Raw genomic sequence first — 25,305 nt, forward strand, 5'->3', positions numbered from 1 at the left:
CAGGATAGAAGTCAGAATGAGAACAATGGGCTCAGTCCCAAATGCAGAGGCAAGAAACACAGAGCCTGCTAGAGGCTTGAGGAGGGCTTGAAGCAAAGGTGTGGGCTTCATGGGAGTTGTGTTTGCAGAACACACCTGCACATGGGCCCTGAAAGACCAGCTGCCCTGGGACTGATGGAAAGCAGGATCAGAGTCTTTCCAGAAGCAGACAAGAACTTGACTAGACACATAGGGAGCTCTCTGAAATTCCTTGACTTATGCCTAAAACACAGTTGTTTAGACATTGTTGTCACTCACTAGGAGATATTTTCCATTTGTAAAATGAATTCTAAGCATGATTCATGCTTCCTTGCAGGGCTTAGTAATCATCTGGAGTTGGTGTTAGAAAGGAGGAAGTTCCTTGCTGTCTCCACAGAGTGGATCTTTTTAGGGGCACCTCGGGTTGGAAATCCCAAGAGCCTGTTATTCATAGTGAAACTGAGATGTGAAACCTGAGTTCATGAATTTTCGTGGTGCTAAGGAAGAGCCTGTCTCCTTTATCTGTATTTGTCTCAGACACATTAGGTAGCCATCCTGCACAGAGAGCATTCCACTTCCAGTTTCGTGAAGCCATGCCTAGGTGGCTTCATTCGGTCCCTCCTTGTGTGTGGGTGCACATGTGTGTGTGTATATGTGTGCTTCCTTCTTTGTGCTTTCCCTTCCCTAGGTGCCCTACTTCTCTTCCTCTGTATGGGCCCATGTGATTCTCCAGCAGGGCCCCACACAGTTTACTTTTGGTCAAGACCCTGGCATATCCCAGTGGAAGAGCTCTCACCCAAAAATGATCTCCCTCGAAAGCTAGCGGTTCTGATTCTGAGTCTCCCAGTAAAGACTAGTTATGACTGCACTTTTTTCCAGTGGAGAGTCTTAGGTCAATATTTTGAAATTCTTTACGTCTTTTAGAGTGTTCTATGGCAATGAAAATGTCCATGATATTGGTAGCTCTTGAAGGCGTCATCAAACAATACCTGGTAGAAAAATTTGTTGAAAGGCAGCTGAGAGTGAGAGAGGCTTCTGGGGGCTCTAATTTTTTTGGATGGAAATGGCAGTGGTATTTAAATATTGGGGTGGGCAGGCATTTAAATATTTCATAAGTTTGCCTTAGATCACCCCTGATTTAAGGACAAGCATATCAAAGGGACTACTTGCTGCAGAAATGTGAGCACATGCCTGCGCTAGGTCCAGCGATGTCCCCTCCATGTTTCTATTTCAATTCCTTTAAAATCAAACACCCATTTATGGACTGCTTTGTAATACTGTCCCTTTGAATTCTCTGAAGGCTAAAAAAGGTCCACGATGATTGCTAATTTATAAAATGCATACACTTTCTGGAAAAGTTAGATAAAACATTTAGAAAATTATACTTAAAATATATGAATAGTGACAATGATGATACCGATGGTGCTGGCGATGATAGAGCCCAGCTGCTATGTAGAAAGGACCGTGTTAAGTAGCCTGCATATGTAACATGTAAGCATCTCAGTCCTGCTGTGCCAGATATGATGCATTTTTAAAACATTTAACCTCAAATCTGAGCTTCCATCTCAATGGGCTGGTAGGAAACTCAGCTTCAATTATGCACGCATTCCATGTCCTCCGTATTGATCCGCCGAGCCTGCATGTTCTTTCACTTCTGCCGCCTGTTGCTTCTGCGGCAGGCCCCGTCCGTCTTTCCTCAAACCATCACCATTTCAGTGGATTTAGGTTCTTAGAAAGGAGCCAGAATGAGAATAGTATGCTCAGCGTCACAGATGTAGAGGTGAGAACCACAGCGTTGGCTAGCTGCTTGAGCGGAGCTTGAAGGAAAGGAGAGAAATATAGGAAAAAATAATGTCATGGTTTAAAAATTATCTTGTCTCACTCTGGAAGAGAACTATGTGCATTCTCTCTAGTCTGTTCCTATCCATTGATTTGTTTTCTCTCTGAGTTGATCTAACCCACAAATACAGCTGGTCAATCCTTTGTGAGAATGCCACTACTTTTTACTGACACAGAGTTCAACAGATTTGCCTTCTGTGGTCTAAATAGTATGTCTGGAATCCGGGTCTCTTGGCTTTACAACCATCTTCCATCTGATTGTAAAGAGGGCCCTGGATCAGCCCTCTGTGAGCTGCCATGTCGGACCAGGCATAACTGGTCTCATTAGTCAGTTACTGACCCAGCCCCGGGGTACTACAGGCCATCCGTTCTCAGTGGGGGCAGTATCACCCCCAAGTGGGTGAAAATTGGTCACTAGGGGCAAGAAACATCTTATTCTTTATGTATAAAGGATGGATAACTATAGAGCATATAAACAAGTACATAGTGTGTCTCTGGTATTAAAACTTCATGGGAGAAGGTCTAAAATGTCTGTTTCTGGGGGGCAATAAAGAATGAAGTGTTGGGAGACATTGCTGTAGGTGTTAGAAAAGGAAGAGAACCAACATCCATGGACAGGCTGTCAAGGTGCCAGGCGGAGCGCCGAGCAATTTCGTGCGTCGTCTTATTTAATCTTCCAAACAGTTGTTTATGGAGGAGGAAGTTGAACTTACACGACTTGCCCAAAGCCACACAGTTTTGTAGGTAGCATAGCTGAGGTTTGAGGCCAAGTCTCTTTCCAAAGCCTGGCCCTTCTCGTTAAACCAGGCTGCAATCAAAATTGGAGTGGACATATCTGCATCATTATCTCCACCTCTATGTGTTGACCTCGTTGTTGGAGAGCAGGAACAGGAAAATCAACAGTTGACTAACAACACATACGTGTATCTATCACACTGCATCTTCTTCGTGATGTGCACATAGGACGTCGGCTTCCTGCTGCATTATCACGTCTTAGTTTATTGTTTGAAGGGGAGCCACTTGCTGGGGGAAGAAAAGAGGCCACAGAGTGAAACCATGGTGACCTGTACACTCTCTGTTTTTCTCCCTCCACTTCCTGTCTGCAGGCTGCACCCCATGGGAGCATCCTCACTCCCGAACCGGACACATTCCAGCTTTCTCGCCGGCACTCTGCAGCTTCCCTCGTGGGGTTAGTGAACTCGGCGATACAGTTTGGGGCTGAGTCCCGGTTTGAAAGGCAGCAGATTTCTAATCAGTTACTCTGACATTCCCTTATGAACAGCTAACTAGCAGCTGCATGTTGGGTCACGTTCCAGGTCATTCTGGAAGAAGGTGGAGGGGACTCAATGAGTGGTCTCCACTATCAACATCCGCTCTTCTGCAGGCTGTTTGTGATTCTGTGCTGGGTGGATGTAGATGCACTTGTGGTTGAACACTGTTATTGAGGTTGACTTTTCTCCTCTGTGGAAAAAGTTAGCTGGTCTAACCCAACCATGGCGTGATCAACATTCAGGGACGGAGGTAAGAGGAGAAGGCAAAGAATGAACTTTTATTGAGGTCCTGTCATATAAAGGTAGGTGCTTTTAATGGATTGGGTCATTTATTCTTTACAAAACCTTAATATTATCCCCATTTTACATATAAAGAAAATGAAGCATGGAAAAATTAGCCTAAGTGCACACAACTGGCGAGGGTGACTCCTGACATGTACTTCAGGGGTGTTCCGGGCCAATTCCTGGGGAGCTCGGGCAGCAAATCCACCTTAGCAGCAGGGCACTGTCCAGGCCAGGGCTGGGAGGAAGTGCACAGAGGTGATTCTCCAGAGAGCAGCCCAGGACGGCCGCCCCCTGGGCATCCAGACTCACCTACAGCATTTCAGGACTGCGTGCCTCCTGCTGGCCCCCACACAGCCTAGGGGACAGTCTGGCTTTCACTGAGAAGATTGAGAGTTTCACAGTGTCATTGGTGTAGTGTACGCAGTAGTAAGATACGGAAGACTGAAATCTGAAGAAAAATCAGTGATGTGTGACAAAATGATACGTGTTGTAGCAACAAGGCAGAACAGAGTCATGAGACCTCCCAGATGTCTCCTTAGGCAATTCACTTCCTTTTTCTGGACTCCCAATTCTTTATCCATAAAAGGAGAGAGTTAACTAGCTGAAATTTTCTTCCTGCATGAACAAACTATTGGTGGAAGGGTCAGATAGGGGATTTCTTTGTATATTTGGGGAACATTTCTCCTCTCTGTTCCTTGCCAATGACCATGTTCCATTTGCCTCTAGATCCTCAAGGATGATACCCCAAATAGTTGAAGGTGATTCTATCAGGGAGATGCCTCAGAAGGTCCTGGTGTCTGGCTCAGGAAGGAAACAATGTGCTATAGAATCTGCTTTTTACTAAGGAAGGTCTTATCAGCAAGTAGTCCCTGTCATCAGGGTCTTTGACCTCGGCCACTTTCTGTGCCTTCATAGACATGGTCTTCACAGGGAGCACTGCGAGGGACCCCTTGATTCTAATTTCCATCAGTGTGTCCCCTGGAAGCCAGTCTGGGCCTGGATCATAATCTTGTAGCTCCTTCGAACATAGGAGGGAGGTCTGGGCACGTAGGTGATCGCCCTTCTCATCCCCATTATCAACCTCTTCTAAACGTCTTACCTAAGAGAGCAGTAAAGGAAGAAGGAGAGCAAGTCACTGAACCTGTAAGGTGTGTCAGGCATTAGGCTACATACTCTTCCCTATAATTTAATGTAATCCTGGTAACAACTCTTGAGGTAGCTGCTATTTTTATTCCAGTTTCACAAACGGAGAGATTAAGTCTTACGGAGATTAATGATTGTGAAAGATGGTAAAATGAGCTAAGATTCTCAGGCTGGTTGACTTGACCCCCAGAACCTAGGTTCTAAGCTCATAGCCCCTGCAATGTTCTGTGGTTGCCCGATGGCCCTTCTCCCTCATACTCAACCCATGTGGGGCATTTGGCAAGCCAAGACCAGAGACCATTAAAATTTGGGTATAGTTTTGTTTTTGTTTTTTTAGAACCTTCCAGGGAGGACATTTTTTTCCCTTCCTTTGTAGTTTGGGCAGCTTTTGCCTTTATATCTTACATCCTACACTTTCCAGACTTCCTGCAAGTCTTCCCCGATCCAGACTGGTCTCTGCTAGGAATAAGACCGGTTCTTGCTTTTGGTGTGGTTTAGGAGCACAACTTCTGTCTAACAAAGGCTCTCACAAAGAAAGCTAACTACTGATGTTCTCTAGGCCCTATTCTCCAACAACATTCATCCATGCATATATCTCGAGGGCCTACTCACCTCAAGGCGGTTTCAGGCACAGAAGTACAGTGGTGAACAAGGCGGACAGAGCCCACCCTCACAGACAACATTCTGATGGTGGAGAACCAGCCCCTCCCAGATTTTCTGATAAATCCCATTATCTCCTGCTCTCTAGCCAAACGACCATGCTCCTCTTATGGTTCTTGACTTAAATTCAGTATCTGACAGAATTACCTTACAATACTACGTGATCTTCCCCTTCACGGATCCTAGAGCCACACCTGTTTGTAACCTCAAATCACGTGACACTCTCCTTTTGAGCTAAGAAAAGCAAATGAACATTCTTGAGCACGTACAGTACATGCCTGCATTTATAATACATGGTCTCATCTCATCATCGCAAAAGCTTAAGGAGGCAAAGATCATTATCCTCATTTTCAAAGGAAATATCTGAAGATCCTAGAGGTCAAATCACAGAGCTTGAAAAGGGCTGATTGCAGGTAGGATGTCAGCTACAGTGGTCGTGCAGGTTTTCCTGGAGCGCCCACCCTGGGGAGAGGCTGGAAAGCCAGCAGTTCCTGGGCCCAGGAGGTGGGTCACAGCAGTGACTGAATCCTAACCCGCCACCCTGGGACCCCTCCACCATCAGCCTGTCCACACAGAATGGGGAGGCAGCCCCAAACTCCCACGTCTGCCTGCATTGTTTATGCCTGGATTCTCAGATGTTTCTGTCTCCAAGCATTTTCCACCGACTGACAGGCAGATCCTGTGTGAACAGAGCAACCAGGCCAAGGGAAAAGGAAGCTGGGCGGACAGGGAGGTAGATTGCAGAGGCAAACCTTCCCTATCTTCCACAGTTGAAGTGTTGACCTTGGGCTGCCCACTCTAGCCTATTAGGCAGGTACAGGAATTGGCCTCTGGAATCTCTACCCAGGTACGCAGTCGGGATCAGGCTTGAGTTAGAAGCAGGATCGAAGCCTGCACAGCACATAGACAGCAGATATCAAAGCGTCGTGATGTTATAGATTTTCCTTGTTAAACACCAAGTCTCTATATATCACAGTTCTCTAGGGAGCTAGAGTCAGCCTGGAGAGGATTCTTCTAGTTCAGCAAAAGGATTTCATTCATCTGACTTTTTAAATTTTGTTCCTTAAAAAAGCCTGTTGCACCTATAGTAAATATAAAGAAATTATTACAGTAAAAATTCAGATGCTGAACTTTCTAAACATCTGTAATTATTGTAACATTTTATGTGTGTAGTGTTTCTCATATAATGCATTATTTCGGAGGGCTTATTTATTTTGGGGAACATGCCTGAGTTGTCTGAGTGATGAGTTCGGTGCTAATGGACCCATTGTTGGTCCTAGAAAACAATCTGTGCTTGTGTTTGCGTGTTTTTGAGATAAGTCAAGGGATGATATCAACTGTGAGTCACTCGAAGGATTTCATATTCACAGAACACGACCTAAGGGCTATATAAGTAGGGACATTTGAGGAACTTTGTACTGAGAAGGAACCGGGTAAGTTGGGTTGAGCCATTCACAAGTTTAGAATGAAGTTTCTTCTGTTGGTGCTGACCCTGCAGGTCACTGCTTCAGGGACGGTTCCTCTGACCAACTCTGCAAGCTCTAAAGAAAATGATGTGGTATTTGCTCAAGTAAGTATTGACCCCATGTATCTACCCAGCCTGATTTCTGTCTTTAAAATGTATTGCATTGACTAGTTTTATCTTGAAAAGTACTAGTTGAAAACGAGTTTAGGAGACTACTTGCTTTTAGCACTGTATTTTTCTTTGCCAAAGGGGAATGTAGGAAAGTGGTGGTGTTTTTGAAGGAGTGTTATAACTCTCCTATTGACACTGTCCTCTAGGTCACTGCTTCTGGAACTGTTCCACTGGCGAACTCTACCGACTCTGAAAATAATGTGACATATGCCCAAGTAAGTATTGACACTAGAGTATTGATCCAGCCTGATTTTTGTCTCTAAAAGTTGTTGCATTGGGGGCACCTGGGTGGCTCAGTTGGTTAAGCGTCTGCCTTCAGCTCAGGTCATGATGTCAGGGTTCTGGGATCAAGCCCCAAGTCACGCTCCCTGCTCAGAGGGGGGTCTGCTTCTCCCTCTCCCTCTGCCCCTCCTCCCTGCTTATGTTCTCTCTCTCAAATAAATAAATAAAATCTTTTAAAAAAATTTGTTGCATTGACCAGTTCTGTCTTGAAAAGTACTAGTTGAAAACTGGTTTAGAAGGCTGTTTGCTTTAAACACTGTATTTTTCTCTGCCAAAGATGAATGTAGAAAAGGTATTGGTTTTGAAACAGTGTTATAAAATTGGTGGATGAATTTGTTCCTTTTACTAAAAAGCTTTTACTAAATAGCTTTGGCCAAGGAGAGTTAGTTCAAAATAATTGGGAGTTCAACTTCGGTTCAGTATTTTACAATAATCATTTAATGCCATTTAATGATCTGAGATTTAAGCAATGGCTTGATTATGTAACCGCTTCAGCCTGCCATGATGATTCAAGAATACTTTTTACTTTCTGGAATCCCAGATATATCTTCATGAGCATGTTTTTAAAATAGGGTTTTTTCCCCCATTTCTTTCTTTTCCCTAATCATATGAGTTTGGATGATATCCCCATTCTCTAAGACTCTTTTAACTTTGCATTTGCCATAGTTGTCCATTGTGTTGAGCTTTGGTTTTTTAAGCAGGAAAATATTATCCCAACTTAAATTAATAATTTATGTATCCTGACAATAAAGGTTTTGCTGATTACATGATGCCATGATGTGCCAGAGGCTGAAATAGATTTTAAAGAATAGAAACAAGTTCAAAGAGGTAGACACATAAAGGTGTTTCTAGTGGCCTTCCAGCAATCAATATTGCTAAAAGTTTGTGACTCACCTTGAAAGCACAGAGAGTTAAGATTTTTTTCTCATTATAATTAATTGTCTGGTGCCTGGTTCAGAAACACCAATGTGCAGCTGAGTCAACCATACAGAGCTCCATCAGAAATCCCTCCATGTACTACAATGTCTAACTAAGTGTATTTTTTCCAGAGGTACCTGGAAAAGTTTTACGGTTTTGTGATGGACAGAATTCCAATGACAAAAATGAAAGTCAATAGGGACTTCATGGAGGATAAAATTCAGGAAATGCAGCAGTTCTTGGGGCTGAAAGTGACCGGGAAACTGGACTCATCTACTCTGGACATGATGCACAAGCCCCGATGTGGAGTGCCTGATGTTCATCACTTCAGGACGATGCCAGGGAGACCAGTATGGAAGAAACGTTTAATTACCTACAGGTAACATCGTAGCTATGGACTTTTCTACCTTCCCTTAGGTCTGACTTTCAGAAACCCGAACCATTTAGATAGAGCCATAAGTCTGGAGGTAGATAAGAAGCCTCCCTCAGTTGTCAGCACTCTCCCTGTGTTAAAATTCATTCTTTCTGGAAGGGGGGATTTTTCACTCAAGGAGGAGTTGTTTGTCAGCCCAGAGCACAGTAGAAAGGCTGCAAATAAAAGGAGAATGAAGCTAAATCTATAATAAATAAGAGACAAGGGAACATTTTATAGGACAGGCAAGATAGATAAATGCAGAGGCCTGGGAGCAGGGGCAAAAGATTTTATTTATTTATATGAGAGAGAGAGGGAGCAATTTAGCTTTCAAAGAGCTAAATTATTTATGAAAATTATAACTTAGAGTGCTCACTCTCAGCCTAATTTTGACCCAGTAAACTAAGTGAACAGTTCACTCAGTGATTGCTGAATTTCTGTCACAGCGTTGGGTGATGGAGGTGCTGTTTGGATACAGAGACGAAGAGGACACAGTCCCACCCTGGAAGAGTGCATAATCTCGTGGGAAACAGAGTACATGCAGAAGCCCATGATTTTGAGATAAGGACCAGTGATGGTCTTTTGTGCAAAGCATTATGGGAGTTGAAAATAGGAGAAATCCAGGTTTAGGTCAAATTGTCAATGAATATCAGTCCTTCACAAAAAAAACCCATAAATCATAAATGAGAAGCAATCCAGTTAGATTCTGTTTAAGGAGGAAGCTGTCCAAGGATACGTGTTTCTGTAGCTAATGATGCAGGTTTTTGTTATCTGGACTATCGATTTACGAAATGATTCATTCTCCACCGATGCAGGCAAAAATGAAGTGTTGCAATAAGACAGAATTAACACATGGTTTCCACATATTTTTCTCTCTCTTTTTTGTTTTGCTGGTAAAGAATCAATAATTACACTCCTGACATGCGGCCTGCAGATGTTGACTATGCCATCCAGAAGGCTTTTCAAGTATGGAGTGATGTGACCCCCCTGAAATTCAGAAAGATTAATTCAGGAGAGGCTGACGTTATGATACTTTTTGCATCTGGAGGTAAAGAACGTGGACTTATTTTATCTGTATCGTTGGCATGACCTATAGCATATAAAGAAGGACCAATTTTCTTTCCTTTTCCAAAGCTCATGGAGACTACACCCCTTTCGATGGTAGAGGTGGAATCATAGCCCATGCTTTCGGACCTGGAACTGGGATTGGGGGAGACACACATTTTGATGAGGCTGAAATCTGGACTAAAAACTACAAAGGTAAGAAACAAAAAACAAAACAAAAAACAAACAAACAAACAAAAGAAAAAACCAAAACCACACATGAAAAACCCTTTACAAATTCTAAATTATGTCCCAATTTTGAAAGGCTGCATTCTGAGAAACGATTGTAGGATGGAAAAACTCATTCTGATTATAATTGTGTCACTAAGTAAAATGTAACATTTTGTCTGAATTTCACCCTCTATAAATTGAGGATATTGGACTAGATTATCTTAAAGATCAGGTTTAAGAATCTGAAGATGAGCTAGTTCATTAGTGTGAACTCAGGAACCTTAAAGGCCATAGTTTAGAAAGGTAAAAACTGTGACTTAGGCAGTCAGTTTTTGACAGGGCAGTCCGTAAACTCAAGCAAACACAGAAAAATAATATACCAGCCATCCTAGGGTGGGTGCTCATCTGCATGATCCATTATATGTTGACAATTTCTTAGATTTATAGTGACACAGAAAGATGAAGTTATATTATAGAAAACTTAGAAATCCTTGTAGTGAAACACAAGGCTATATGGTCCTATGGTCTCCTGAGGTTCCGGGACAGGGGTTACAGGACGCTCAGCTGATCATTTGACGACGCCTTCGCTGTATTTGCAGAGGACGCTGTAATTCACCATCCCTGTCAGACAGCTGGGCGAGAGAAATGAACGGTCTCCCCTGTTGGAAGGAATCACTACCCATTGGAAAATTCAAACCTCATATCACAAGCCTTCCTAATATTTCTAGGGGAAATTCTAGATTATATGACTGACTCATATGGAAAGTAAATGGAGAGACAGTCTTTAAGAATAAGTTCTACTGAGCACCCCATCTCTGGCTGATATTGCATGCCTCAGATGGCGTGTTTTCATAGACCAGAAAGGCTGTTTGTTTTAGTCTAACACATGACCCAAGGCTTATTAAATTCTTGATCGAGAAGAGGAGTTCTGCATTGTCAAAAGACAACGGATACAGAATTAGGTCCTCACTGAGCTTCAAAGCCTCAGCTGGTCATGCAAATTTGTCTGAATTTCATCCAAGGTTATTTTGGGTGTATACTCTTTTCATCCAACATGGTGGACTTGGGTTAGTTAGCCTCATGGAATGTTTTAGAATTCTAAAGGATTTTAGAAAAATAATTTAGTACAGATCTTTACAGAGAGAGGAAGTTCAGAGCAGGAGACTGTTAGCAGCCAGCTCGTGGGAAAGATGGGGCCGAGCGTGTATTTCCTAGTTCTCTTCTTTCAACCCAGTGTGTACTTCCTACCTGTCCATGTTACCTTGTTTTAATATGGTGCAATTCTGTGCTTTCAAAAAGCTAAATTATTTATGAAAATTATAACTTAGAGTGCTCACTCTCAGCCTAATTTTGACCCAGTAAATTAAGTGAACAATTCACTCAGTGGTTGCTGAATTTCTGTCACAGCATTGGGTGATGGAGGTGCTGTTTGGATACAGAGACGAAGAGGACACAGTCCCACCCTGGAAGAGTGCATAATCTCGTGGGAAACAGAGTACATGCAGAAGCCCATGATTTTGAGATAAGGACCAGTGATGGTCTTTTGTGCAAAGCATCATGGGAGTTGAAAATAGGAGAAATCCAGGGTTAGATCAAATTGTGATAGTTTGGGACATTTGACGTGTGGAGACATTTTTGTTGTCAAAACTGGAGGGGCGTTGCTACTTGAATTTGAGTGTTGAACCCAGAGTTTTCTAAACACCCGTGATGCACAGGACAGCCCTAACCACAAAGAATGACCTGTCCTACAACGTCAACAGTGCCAACATCAAAAAGCCTTGGGTCAGAGGGAAAGGAGATGAGTCAAGGCTTCCCAATCCTCCTGCCAGATTTCAGTGGTGTCATTGTCCTCCGGATGCAGACATATTTCACTGCTCTTTTCCCCCTTCTTGTTGGTTTCCTCTCAGGCACAAACTTGTTCCTTGTTGCTATTCACGAGCTTGGCCATTCCTTGGGTCTGAGCCATTCCAGTGATCCAAAAGCCATCATGTTCCCTACTTACAGTTACGTTAACCCCAACACCTTTCGCCTCTCTGCTGATGATGTACGTGGCATTCAGTCTCTCTACGGTGAGTTGACTTTCTTTACCATTTTGCCTTACAAAGACACTCATGAATAGTGTCATAGTATCTGCATTTGAGTAAAACTTTCATCTCTGTCTTCTATCTGGAGCCCCGTGAAAACCCTGGGATGGAGGTAGCACACATATTACCTTCATTTTGTGGAAAAGCACAGGAGACCTAGTATGTTCATGCCTGTGACGGGGGCAGAATCTGAGTCCTTGGGCCTCAGGTTTGGTCTTTCTGTACACCACACCATTGTCTTTGAGGAAGGCACACAGAGAAATAATCTGCCTCGAACAGGAAAACCAAAGTGATCAGATTTTTCTCCTCCATGACATTGCGACCACATGGGGGAAAGATCTTTATTGTCTGCTTCCTGTGAACGTCATAGGAAGCATAAATTGCTTTTTATGCATTTTTTATCCAGAAAATTAATGTTTTATTATTATTTTTTTTAATTTTTATTTATTTATTTGTCACAGAGAGAGAGAGAGAGAGCACAAGCAGGGGGAGCAGCAGAGGGAGAGAGAGAAGCAGGCTCCTCACTGAGCAAGGAGCCCGATGTGGGACTCGATCCCAGGACCCTGGGATCATGACCTGAGCCGAAGGCAGACGCTTAACGACTGAGCCACCCAGGCGTCCCCAGAAAATTAATGTTTTAGAAAGAATGGTTCTTCCCCTTAGCAGCTAAAATGGAGATTTTTTTCCCCTAATGCTTCTTGAAATGTATTTTCAGGTCTTCCAGAAAGGCGCCAACCCTCATCAAATCCTGACGGTAGAGAACCAGCCACCTGTGACCCCAACTTGAGTTTTGGTGCTGTCACTACAATGGGAAATAAAATCTTTTTCTTTAAAGACAGGTAAAATCATCTTCATATCTGACCAATAGTAAAGGCTCTGTCCTTGGATTTTTAGAATGTTTTGTCAGAGAATGGTGGAAAATGATGGAAAATGAAGTAGATGAAAATTGAAGAGGGACTCGATTCTGTAGGAAGTAGACAGCTTGAAGGTTTCGAAGGGAGAGGGTGGTGTGATTATATTTGTGTTTAACGAGAAGACTGATGGGTAAAAAATGGATTTGTGGTAGGAATCTGGGGTGAGGAAAGATAAGGCAGGAAGGGAAGCCAGACTACTTGAATCACAAGTAAAAATGGTGAAGTCTAGGACTAAAAGTGTGACAGTATCCATTTAAAAGTCTTGATTCTTGATTATAGAGAAAGGAATTCCAGGATAACTTAGAGCACAGATTGAAGCAGATACTGGAGGAGTGGGTTGTGGAGAAGATTAGTATTTGGTAGATGGGACAAATATTCTCCATTTTTTAGATTGAAGAATAATTGACATACAATATTGTATTAGTTTCAGGTATACAACACAGTAATTTGATATTTATGTATATATTACGAAGTTGTCACCAAAATAAGTCTAGATTCATCTGTCACCATATAGAGTTGTTACAATATCACTGATTCTGTTCCCTGTGCTGTACATTTCATGCCTGTGTCTTACTACAGAACTGAAGTTTGTCCCTCTTAATCCCCTCTGTCCCTTCCCCTCTGTCAGCCATCAGTTTGTTCTCTATGAGTCTGTTTCTGTTTTGTTTTGTTTGTTCGTTTGGGTTTTTTTTTTTTTTTTAGATTCCACATTTAAGTGAAATCATATGATGTTTCTTACTCTCTCTGACTTATTTCACTTATCATAATATGCTCTAGGTCCATCCATGTTAGCACTAATGGCAAGATTTCATTCTTTTTTATGGCTTATATTCCACTGCATATGCACCATGTCTTCTTTATCCATTCATCAATCGATGGACATTTATGTTGCTTCTGTATCTTGGCTATTGTAAAAAATGCTGCAATGAGCAGAAGGGTGCATATGTCTTTCCTAATTAGTGTTTTGTTTGATTTGCATAAGTACCTAGAAGTGGAATTGCTGGATCATATGGTATTTCTATAATTGATTTTGTGACGAACCTCCATACTGTTTTCCACAGTGGCTACACCAGTTTGCATTCCCACCAACAGTGCACAAGGGTTTCCTTTTCTCCACATCCTTACCAACACTCGCTATTTCTTGTCTTTTTGATCCTGGCCATCCTGACAGGTGTCAGGTGGTATCTCATTGTGGTTTTGATTTGCATTTCCTGATGGTTAGTGATATTGAGCATCTTTACATTATCTGTTGGCTGCCTGTATGTCTTCTCTGGAAGAATATCTATGCAGTTTCTCTGCCTATTTTTTTATCAGATTGTTTAACTTTTTAAAAATATTGAGTTGTTTGAGTTCCTTATATATTTTGAATATGAACCTCTTATTGGGTATATCTCTTGCAAGTATCTTCTCCCATTAGGTTGTTTACCTTATCATTTTGTTAATGGTTTCCTTTGCTGTACAAAAGCTTTTTAGTTTGATGTAGTCCCACTTGTTTATTTTTGCTTTTGTTGTCCTTGTCTGAGGGGATGGATCAAAAAAAAAGAAATCTCTAAAGCCAATGTCAAAGAGTTCATGGCCTATGTTTTCTTCTATAAGTGTTATGGTTTCAAGTTTCTACATTTAAATCTTTAATCCATTTTGAGTTTATTTTTGTGTATGATGTAAGAAAGTTGTCTAGTTTCATTCTTCTGCATGTAGCTCTCCAGTTTCCCCAACACCATTTATTGAAGAGACTCTTTTCCCTGTTCTCGGCTCCTTTGTCATAAATTAATTGACCATATAAGTGTGGGTTTATTTCTGGGCTCTTTATTCTGTTCTGTTGATCTATGTGACTGTTGTTCTGCTAATACCATACTGTTTTGATTTATTTAGCTGTGTAGTATAGCTCGAAATCTGGGAGCATGTTACCTCCAGCTCTGTTCTTTCTCAAGATTGCTTTGGCTATTTGGGATCTTTTGTGGTTCCATACAAATTTTAGGATTCTTTGTTCTAGTTCTGTGAAAAATCCTATTGGTATTTTCATAGGGATTGTACTGAATCTGTAAATTGCTTTGGGTAGAATGGATATTTTAACAATATTGCTTCTTGCAGTCCATGAGCATGGTATATATTTCCATTTATATTTGTCCTCTTCAATTTCTTTCATCAGTGTCTTATAGTTTTCAAAGTCCTGATCTTTCACCTCCTTGGTAAAATTCATTCCTAGGTATTTTATTCTTTTTGATGCAATTATAAATGGGATTGTTTTATTAATTTCTTCTGATAGTTTGTTATTAATATATAGAAATGCAACAGATTTTGTAGGTTGATTTCATATCCTGCATCTTTACTGAGTTAGTTCACTTATTAGTTCTACTAGTTTTTTGGTGGAGTCTTTAGGATTTACTAATTATAGTACCATGTCATCTGCGAATAATGACAGTTTTATTTCTTCCTTTCCAATTTGGATGCCTTTTATTCTTTTCTCACCTAATTTCTATGGGTAGGACTTCTGATACTATACTGCATAAAAGCGGCAAGAGTGGACTTCCTTGTCTTGTTCCTGATCTTAAAGGAAAAACTTTCAGCTGTTCACCATTGAGTATGAGGTTAGCTGTGGGTTTGCCATACATGGCCTTTATTATGTGGAGGTGTGGTCCCTCTATAATCATTTTGTTGAGAGTTTTTGTCATGAATGGATGTTATAAATTGTGTCAAATTCTTTTTCTGCATCTATTGAAATGATCATGATTTTTATCCTTCATTTTGTTAATGTGGTATATTACAATGATTTGTGGATATTGAACCATCCTTGCATCCCTGGAATAAATCCTACTTGATAGTGGTATATGATCATTTTGATGTATTGTTGAATTTGGTTTGCTAATATTTTGTTGAGAATTTTTGCATCCATGTCCATCAGGGATATTGGCCTGCAATTTTCTTTTTCTTTTTCTTCTTCTTCTTCTTTTTTTTTTTTTCTACAGTGTCTTGTCTGGTTTTGGTATCAAGGTTTTTGCATCCATGTCCATCAGGGATATTGGCCTGCAATTTTCTTTTTCTTTTTCTTCTTCTTCTTCTTTTTTTTTTTTTTTTACAGTGTCTTTGTCTGGTTTTGGTATCAGGGTGATGGTGGCCTTGTGCAATGAGTTTGGGAACATTCTTTCCTCTTCTTTTTTTTTTTGGAATAATTTGGAATAATTTAATCTTCTTTAATTATTTGGTAGAATTCACCTGTGAAACTGTTTGGTCCTGGATTTTTGTTTGTTGGGAGTTTTTGATTACTGATTCAATTTCATTTCTAATAATGGGTCTATTCAAATTTTCTATTTCTCCCAGATTCAGTCTTAGAAGATTGTATATTTCTGGGAATTTATATCAATTTTTTTTTAGTTGTCCAATTTATTCACATATAATTGTTAATAGTAGTCTTTTATGATCTTTTGTATTTCTTTGGAATCAGTTGTAACTTCTCCTCCATTTCTGAATTTACTTATTTGAGTCCTCTGTCTTTTTTCTTGATGAATCTGGATAAAAGCTTACCAATTTTGTTTATCTTTTGAAAGAACAAGCTCTTAGTTTCATTGATCTTGAAAATATTTTTTTAGTCTTTATTTCATTTATTTCCACTCCAATCTTTATTATTTCCTTCTTGCAACTATCTTTGGCCTTTGTTTGTTCTTTTTTTAGTTCCTCAGGTGTAAGGTTAGATTATTTATTTGAGGGGCACCTGGGTGGCTCAGTCAGTTGGGCATCTGCCTTTGGCTCAGGTCATGATCCTAGGGTCCTGGGATTGAGCCCTGCATCAGGCTCCCTGTTTATCAGGGAGCCTGCTTCTCCCTTTCCTTCTGCCACTCCCCCTGCTTGTGCTCTCTCACTCTCTCTCTCTCCCTGTGTCAAATAAATAGATAAAATCTTTTTAAAATAAAGATTATTTATTTGAGATTTCTCTTGTTTTATGAGGTAGGCCTGTATCGATATGAAATTCCCTCTTAGAACTTTTTTGCTGCATCCCCAAGATTTTAGAATGTTATGTTTTTATTTTCATTTGCCCCAAGGTATTTTTATTTTTGATTTCTTCATTTCTTCATTGGTTGTTTAGTAGCACATTATTCAGTTTCTACATTTATAGAGGTTTTTCCAGTTTTCTTCTTGTCATTGATCTCTAGTCTCATTATTCTCCATTCCTGAGATTCAAAAACCGAGACATTGGGATAAATAACTTCTTTTAGATTACAAAACTAGTAAAGGAATTGTGGGTGCAGACTAGAACCTAGATCTCTTGATTTCAAGTATCAGAGTATTTTCATATGGTGGCTTGCCCATTAGAATTATTGTTATTATAAAAGAATTAATTAAGATCCATTCCTTGTGGTGCTCCTATCAAGACATCCACAGAACAGAATGTGAGGATATTGGAAAAAACCCATTAAGTCATTTCACATGTCCTTCCCAGTGACCATTTCATGGTTCTTGAGTCTACAGTGATTTTTAACATGTGTTAAATGTTTTTCATCAGATTCTTCTGGTGGAGGTATCCTGAGAGTCCAATGAGCAATGCTAGTTTAATTTCTTCTTTGTGGCCAACCTTACCATCTGGCATTCAAGCTGCTTATGAAGTTGGAGCCAGAAATCAAGTTTTTCTTTTTAAAGGTAACTCTAATGTTTAGTTTGCTACTAAGTCTACTTCAAGGAAGAGAATAAATGAAGGAAATACTACTGATTTTTATAAACGTAGAAAAAAGCACTCCAGACTTAATTAATGGTGAGTCTGAACTATGAGCTAAAAGTAGTTTAAATACCTAGGTAATGTGTAAAAATTTCAGGAAAAGTTTGTTTAATATAAGATCATAATACTTGTGACAAAAGTACAGGACCATAGGAGACAAACCATGTTGAAGAACAAGGAGCAGTATGTTTTGGAACTATGGGTAAAGAATGATGTTGTTTGTAGTGAGTCAGTATTTATATTGCTGTTTTTGTATGATTCCAATGTATCCTCTCTGTTTCTCTTCACAGATGATAAGTACTGGTTAATTAGCAATTTGAGACCACAACCACGCTACCCCAAGAACATACATTCTTTGGGCTTTCCTGACTTTGTGAAAAAAATTGATGCAGCTGTTTTTAACCCACTTCTCCATAAGACCTACTTCTTTGTAGATAATCAATATTGGAGGTGAGCTTTAATGATTGGTAACATGACTCCTAAAATTCATGAAATGGGCAGGGAATGGGGTTTTCAGTAGGGAGTCTTTCTAATGTAAATTCCCAAGGATCCTTGACCTTCCTAAGGGAAGAATCAAGAGAACATAGATCTGGACTAGTTACTGTCTTCCTAGTTCTGTTCCCTGGACTTTGGGATTCTGATTTGAGATAGCACATAATGTGTTTTTAAAAGGAATACTTTATAAATAAAATGTCACGTCATGAATCACAGTGGAAGCACATCGGAGAACAGGGGCATAGACGTCCGAGACACAGTGTTCACAGTCTCTTCAGGGAGTGTACTCTTTTCAGACTCCTTTTTATGACCGCTGGACCCAAGGAGACAAATGAGGAAACCATCTTCTGAGTGGCACTGAGTGCTGCAAGGTCTTCGCTGCAGGAAATTAGACAGTCGGGTTCTCTAAAGCACTGGCGGGGGCAGTGTGCAGGAGTGGGGAAAGTTCCTGACCGGAAGTGAGGACCCCTAGGGTCTGAGTCCTGTAGGGGCTTGGAATAAGTCAGTGAACTGTTTAGGTCCTTGGTTTTCTTATCAATGCAAGGAAAAGTCTTTCAAGAGAGAATAGGTGGGTTTTGTGGTTCATGTCATGAAATATCAAGCTCTTCATCATGAAATCCATTTTTTTTTTTGATGGAGGTCCTACTGATTATTTCTTTGCTCAGGTACGATGAGAGGAGACAATTCATGGACCCAGGTTATCCCAAATTGATTACCAAATACTTTCCAGGAATTAGACCTACAATTGATGCAGTCTACTATTATAACAGTAAGTAGATTGGGAAGCTATGAAGATACTGGAAATCCCCTTTTAAAACACTGATGATGATAAAGCCTTCGAGGTCAGAGAACGGGGATTCAAACCGGGAAGAACAGGAGGACCGTGCAGTTCTCCGTAGGGCCGCAGAGGGAAAACTCATAGCCTGCTTGGTTTAGCATAGGTGGGCTCAAAGAATGAGTGACATAGAACAAGCAGTAGTTCTAGAGTGGTTTAGTGGGTGGGAGCATATGATTGTCGCCACATGCATGCGCCTGAGTTTCTGGAATGTCTGATCGCATCAGGCCACACAGTGTATGCAGATGAGCATGTAGCAAGACTCAGGCAAGCTGGGCTCACCTACTTTCCTACACCTTGAATCTTTGACCTTCCTTGCAGAAGCTCCCACCCTGCATGGGCTCTCGTGGACTAGGGTGGGGATACGAAACACTTGAGTTTGTTGGCGTTTGTGTCTGGGAATATCTTCAGGCAAGGTCAGCCGAAGCAAACTGTCGGCTAGGCCAAGGCATTTTGTTTTCATCCCCCCACCATGTCTTTCTTACTCCTCCATCAGGGCCTCTGTGTGCCCCACCTGCGCCCAATTTCTTCCCTCCCAGATGAGTTCTCCACCTGGAGTGTGGCTTTTCAAAAACAGTCACATCTTCAGAGTCAGCTTTTAAAACCAAACAATCTTCTCAATGAAATTAATGAAGATATTTAGTGGTGAAATGATGGGCAGTAAACAGATATCCAAGGGCAGGACATCCAGCGTAGGGGCCCAACATTTATATTATCAAATGTCTATTATAGGTCATCTATAAAATTTGGTCTACTGTAGATAATCTATAAAAGCACAGATCTGTGTTTTCTTCTTTTTTTATTTTTTAAAGAAATGCAAGTGAAGAATTAAACTACTCAATTTGTTTTCATTTTTAGGACACTATTATTTCTTCCAGAGATCTGACATATTTGAATATGATGTCGTATCCCAACGTGTCACCAAAATGCTGAAACAAAATATCAAGTTAGGTTGTTAGGAATGGTATAATTAGTGATGTTGGTTGATTCACTTCAGTTAAATAAGTATTTATTCCATACTTGCTATGTGCCCAGTGATGTGTGTCTTAAAATAAAGTAAAATCTATAGGCCATAGATAAATTATCATATAGATAGGTGACTATACAAACTACGTAAGATTTTTTTATTTTGAAAACCCTCCTTGTCAATTTTTACTTGATTCAACTATTAAGCTTGGAAACAGACACTTTTTCAAGGGGAAACAGAATATCTTGGTCCTTGAACATCCCAGAACTGAGAAATTATCATTATTTCTTTGCCTTAACTAACTTTAAGCAATGCTTAGTTTCTGTGGCCATTAAATGCTTCAGCAAGTATATCATTTTAATTCTTTTGGAGTAAAAACAGAATATACCAGAAAATGACATTTAGTGTAAGTAACATATAAGTAAATTATATAATTATGGTGATAATGTTATTTTATTCTCTTGTCAGTATTGATTTTTCTAAATCTTAAAGTATATACATATATATATTTTTTTCCTTTTGCTTAAATAAAAACTCTGAAAGAAAGTATTTGGTTTCTGAGAATTTTTTATGGAAAAACAATGTGTATTTCGAAAATAGTTCTGGACCTACTCCTAAATAAAGCGAGTCTCTACATAACTGTACCAAGTGGTGAATGGGAATATGGCAAAGGGGAAAAAGTTGTATTTGCCTTGGCAGCTTGTCAAAGGCCACATAAATCCCTGGTCTGGAGTCAGGGAAGCGTTCTCCAGACTGTGTGTGAGCCCGAGGAGCACGCCCAACATATGATGATGAGCCTGGAGAGGAAATGTCATGGGAACTTCCCGTTCTCGTATAATTTCCACTGCAGCTCAGGCCTTACAACGTGGGCCACGTAATTGACAAGACATTAAATCTCAGCTTCCTTAACTTTAGGAAAAAGCAGTAGTGTTAGCCACCTCATAGATTTATTGAGAAAAAAATGACACATGATGAGCCCACCATGCTGGTGACTTGGACAGCCTCTACCAGTTGTCACCGCCTTGACACACATTTTCCCTATTTTCTGGATTGTACGTACACCTGTGAAAGCTCCAATTAAGATGATATGGGTGTGAGGAACGCTTGGAATTTTCAATTGATTTGCAGACATTTCTGATTGACATTAATCGTTTTGATTAATGGAATGAACTGAGGTCAGAAAATATGAGGATTGGAAAGATTCTAGACAGGGATGGAGTTCTCTGTTCATTCTCAAGTACGTGCTTCTTCAGTTTAATAGTCCTAGTGTTGTCTTTGTGAGGCATCGGGTCACGTCATCCTGAGAAGAAATGTTATTTCCCCGCAGGAAACTGCATGCTGGATATCCTTCAAAAGAAGAAAGTTCCCCACAGGATTAGCATCAAAAGAAAACAGTGGTATCTGGGTTGAGTTGTCTTGGGCCTTAGGTAATTTGGGGAGAAGCTGTTTCTCCAAAATGATGACTGCATCGGAATAAAAGCCAAGAGTACACCCTGCACGGTCTCATCAGTGCTCATGAGAAATGCCTCCAAAGATTTACAAGGGAATCAGTCCTTCCTCTCTCTACCTCCATTTGCATTATATCTTTACATTTTGTTTAACAAATCCTTACAATGGTAACTATGGACCAGGCACTGTTCTAAGTGAGGCACACACACACACACACACACACAGAGCTCACCTAAGTTTCATTGCAAGCATGAGGCACATGCTATCATTCTCATTTTTCAGAGAGAAACCAAGACACTGAGAGGTAAACTTACTAGCCCAAGGTCACACAGCCTTGCAGCTGCAACTCAAAGCCAGTCAGTTTGACTCTAGAATCTGTTATTAACCACCACAAAATTCTGCCTCTCAAAATCATAAAGTGGAAAAAAATCAAAGCAAACACTGCACTCTGTACCACTTTGGTTTTCACTTGACCTTTCAACAAAAAAGTCTTTAATATGTCAGAAGGATTCTTTTGTGTGTCCAGTCCAGGGAATACCACTTTGCCTTGGGAAATGTAGTAGAGCTCTCTTCCTAATGTCAGGGAAAAATTTTCCAAGCCTTGGAAGCTAGAGTGCTGGACATTTGTCTAGTGGATCTCCTGGAGAACAGCAGATTATATGAGTGTGAGCACCTTTGACTTCGCATCAACCAGGCTACTTTCTAAACCCATAAGGACAGAAATAGTATAAAAATGGCAATAATGCAAATTGTTTCTTCCAACAGCAATACAAATAAATGCAAATAAATGATATGTTTTAGAAATATAATTGATTTCTGCCTGGTAGAAGAGACAACTCCAGATGTTACATTTTATTGCCCTGTATCAATGGATTTATGTCATTGGAAAATTCATTTTAGCATTTCTTACTGCATATATGTTTTTCAGATCTTTCTTTAGACCAATTCTTTCATTAGTGTGTTGGGTAATATCTTTAACATGTTCATCTCATATTTACATAAAAGTCACTTTTAACTTCTTTGAAAATTATACTTAAGCACTAGTTGACCAACAGGGGAGTGCAGAGAGCTGCCCACCTTTTGGGCCATCAGTTGGAGAAGACCACATGCTAGTTGAGCAACTCCTCAGGCCAGACAGAACCAAAATCCTCCTAATCCTGTCTACCTCCTACCCTGTAATGGTGTAGCGAAAGACACTGCCCCTTCTGGGTGGCATACAGTTTCCCAGCTTCACTTTTTTTGCCTTTGTTCATTCATTGAAAAGTATTTATGAGAATCTGCTGAATTCTAGACTGTGATAAGCATGAGGGGCCCAAAGAGGACTAAGACAATCTCTGCCTTCAAAGGCACAAAATATGGTAAAAAGATAAAAAAGACACATAAATAAGAAGTGACTATGTAATTAAGTGGGTAGACTAAATGAAGTATGTACAAGATAGAACAGTCAAGTCAATCTCTGCCAAAGAATTCAGGGGCCACAAAATACTGTGGAAAACAGTATTTGTGTTGTGTTTTATTTTCTATTTATTTATTTATTTTTTTAAAGATTTTATTTATTTATTTGACAGAGAGAGAGACAGCGAGAGAGGGAACACAAGCAGGGGGAGTGGGAAAGGGAGAAGCAGCCTTCCTGCCGAGCCGGGAGCCCGATGTGGGACTCGATCCCGGGACTCCAGGATCATGACCTGAGCCGAAGGCAGTCGCTTAACCAACTGAGCCACCCAGGCGCCCCTGTGTTGTGTTTTAAAATAGGAGAGATATCTGTCAGGCAGAAAAATGTTAAACTAAAGGGATTGAAGACAGAAGAAGAAACCTCTTCAAAGACCCATAATACACAAAGAGTAGCTTTTTAAAAGTTGGAGCATACAATATGAAGGAAGGAATGGCAAGAATAAGACACCAGATTATGAAGGACCTTTCCCGTCATGGATTTGACCTTTGTCTCATAAATGATCTGGCTTTATTGGTGGGACTTAATATAGAGAGAAATGATTAAATTGCATATTAGAAGATCTTTTTGTTGGAAGTTTGGGGGTTGATCAGAAGAAATTAAGGCTAGATCCAAAGGAGAACAACTATTATACTATTGCACTAATCCATGCAAGAAACACTGAAAACCTGAGCACCTGTCCTAGGCATAGGTAGGACAGAAGTGATATTAAAGTGGGGATATTATAACAGGTAGAAGGGAGAATAAATAAAGTTTAGTTACTGCTTTGCATGTGGATTATGACTGAAGAGCAGTAATGGAGGATGATATTTTAAGGATCTGATTTAAGAAATTATCTTGAATAGGGAATAGGCAAGGAAAAGCACGTCATGGAGGAGGTAGTGGTGTGGTTGATGGAATGGAGATAATTGGGTCTGTTGAGTCTGGGAGCCTTAGGACATTCAGGTGGGGATGTCCAATAGGAAACAGGATGGGATCAAGGCCCAGTAAAAAGAAATGAAAATACTGTATTCCATAGTGCATAGGTGGAACATAACAACTTAGTAGTTAATGGGATATCCCAGGAGGAGCATAAGTAATAGTCTTTAATGTATGCATTATCCCTCAGAGTGATTTTCTAGCATTATTATTAGAATATCAAAATATTCTGAGGTTGTAATGTACTGAAGAAAAGGACTGTGCTTACTTATGCAAGAAAACCTCCAGCTCACAGGGATTAAAATCCAAGGCTTTGTCTTTCCATGTGTTAGTATGTAAATATAACTTCCAAGGATCACTTTTGTTTCTGGTCGTATTGGAGTAAAGAGTACTGAATTTTCCTTCCTACTGTGATTAATTAAAAGATTGGGCAAAATGTATGAAGCAGCTGATTCTATTCACTGGGTGCTGGGAAGATTAGTCCAGAAGAGAAGAGAAACAAATGATGCAGGCCCATAAATCTTCTTTGCTTTTCTATCTTCAGGTAGTTTCCAGAACACAGCACATGGGAAGGGACAGAACACAGCAGTCTCCCTGAGTTGAGGAGACCGTCAGAGAAGTTCGGGGAGATGGACGTGGCTATAATTGGCAGAACAGAGCATGAAGAGGAGAACGCTATAATGCTCTACAGAGAAAACATTCCAGAAATTGGGAGAGGAGTCCCCCTGGGTCTGTCAATGAATACTAAGCTGCATATGTACCACCAGGGAGCTATAGACTGAGCAATCCCCCGAGGTTACACAGGACTGGGAGAGGTTTCAGTCCCACCCAACCAGAGTGGGAGATAGTGAATGATTGAGGCGATCAGTAAAGCTACCATAATAGGGGGGCTGAAAGAGCCCTAGGGTAAAGGCTACACTACATCCACCCTAAAAATGCTGAAAATCAAATCTTGAAAATATCATGGTGATCTGTAAGTTATTTAAGTGCCTGCCCCAACTAAAAATTGAACACTTTTTAAAGAAAAAATAAAAAGGGGGTGCCTGGGTGGCTCAGTCGTTAAGCGTCTGCCTTTGGCTCAGGTCATGATCCCAGAGTCCTGGGATCGAGCCCCGCATCAGGCTCCCTGCTCAGCTGGAAGCCTGCTTCTCCCTCTCCCACTCCCCCTACTTGTGTTCCCCCTCACACTATCTCTCTCTCTCTCTGTGTCAATTAAATAAATAAATAAATAAAAATCTTTTTAAAAATAAAAAAAATAAAAAGTCTAAATAACTATATATCATCCACAATGCCTATCATCCAATAAAAACTTACCAGATATGCGAAGAAGTCTGAAAATGTGACCCATAATGCAAAAAACAATGAGTCAATAGAAACATATGCATAAATGATAGAGATGATGAAATTTACAGAAAAAGGATGTTAAAAACGGTTATAAATATATTCCAGGGTTTCATGGAAAACACAGACATAATACAGACAGAAATGAAAGATATGAAAAATGAGTAAATGGAACCAGAGCTGGAAAACGAGAATTTCCATTGGATTCATTTTCAGATCAGACTAATCATTTGTTACTGTCTTCTCTCTTGCTCATGTTTGTGGTTTCATCTTTTGTTTCTTTATCCCTTAAATTCTTTCATTATTATATAGTCTGGGTTTGATAATGAGCACTGGGTGTTATACATAACTAATGAATCATTGAACACTACATCAAAAACTAATGATATGCTGTATGTTGGCTAA

The 25,305-nt window shown here is 40.3% G+C and overlaps 1 protein-coding gene across 1 annotated transcript; it reads left to right on the forward strand.

Moving 5' to 3' along the window:
• The first annotated feature begins 6,627 nt into the window (after positions 1–6,627).
• Positions 6,628–20,205, forward strand: MMP12 (matrix metallopeptidase 12). The gene is made up of 11 exons (XM_036068515.2): positions 6,628–6,786; positions 6,999–7,067; positions 8,184–8,431; positions 9,364–9,512; positions 9,599–9,724; positions 11,647–11,808; positions 12,539–12,662; positions 17,236–17,369; positions 17,736–17,895; positions 18,606–18,709; positions 19,634–20,205. Exons 1-11 carry the CDS (start codon positions 6,682–6,684, stop codon positions 19,732–19,734), a joined length of 1,482 nt encoding a protein of 493 aa, XP_035924408.1. The 5' UTR covers positions 6,628–6,681; the 3' UTR covers positions 19,735–20,205.
• Positions 20,206–25,305: the final 5,100 nt, after the last annotated feature.

Source organism: Halichoerus grypus, chromosome 11, assembly GCF_964656455.1.
Source record: "Halichoerus grypus chromosome 11, mHalGry1.hap1.1, whole genome shotgun sequence".
NCBI lineage: Eukaryota > Metazoa > Chordata > Mammalia > Carnivora > Phocidae > Halichoerus > Halichoerus grypus.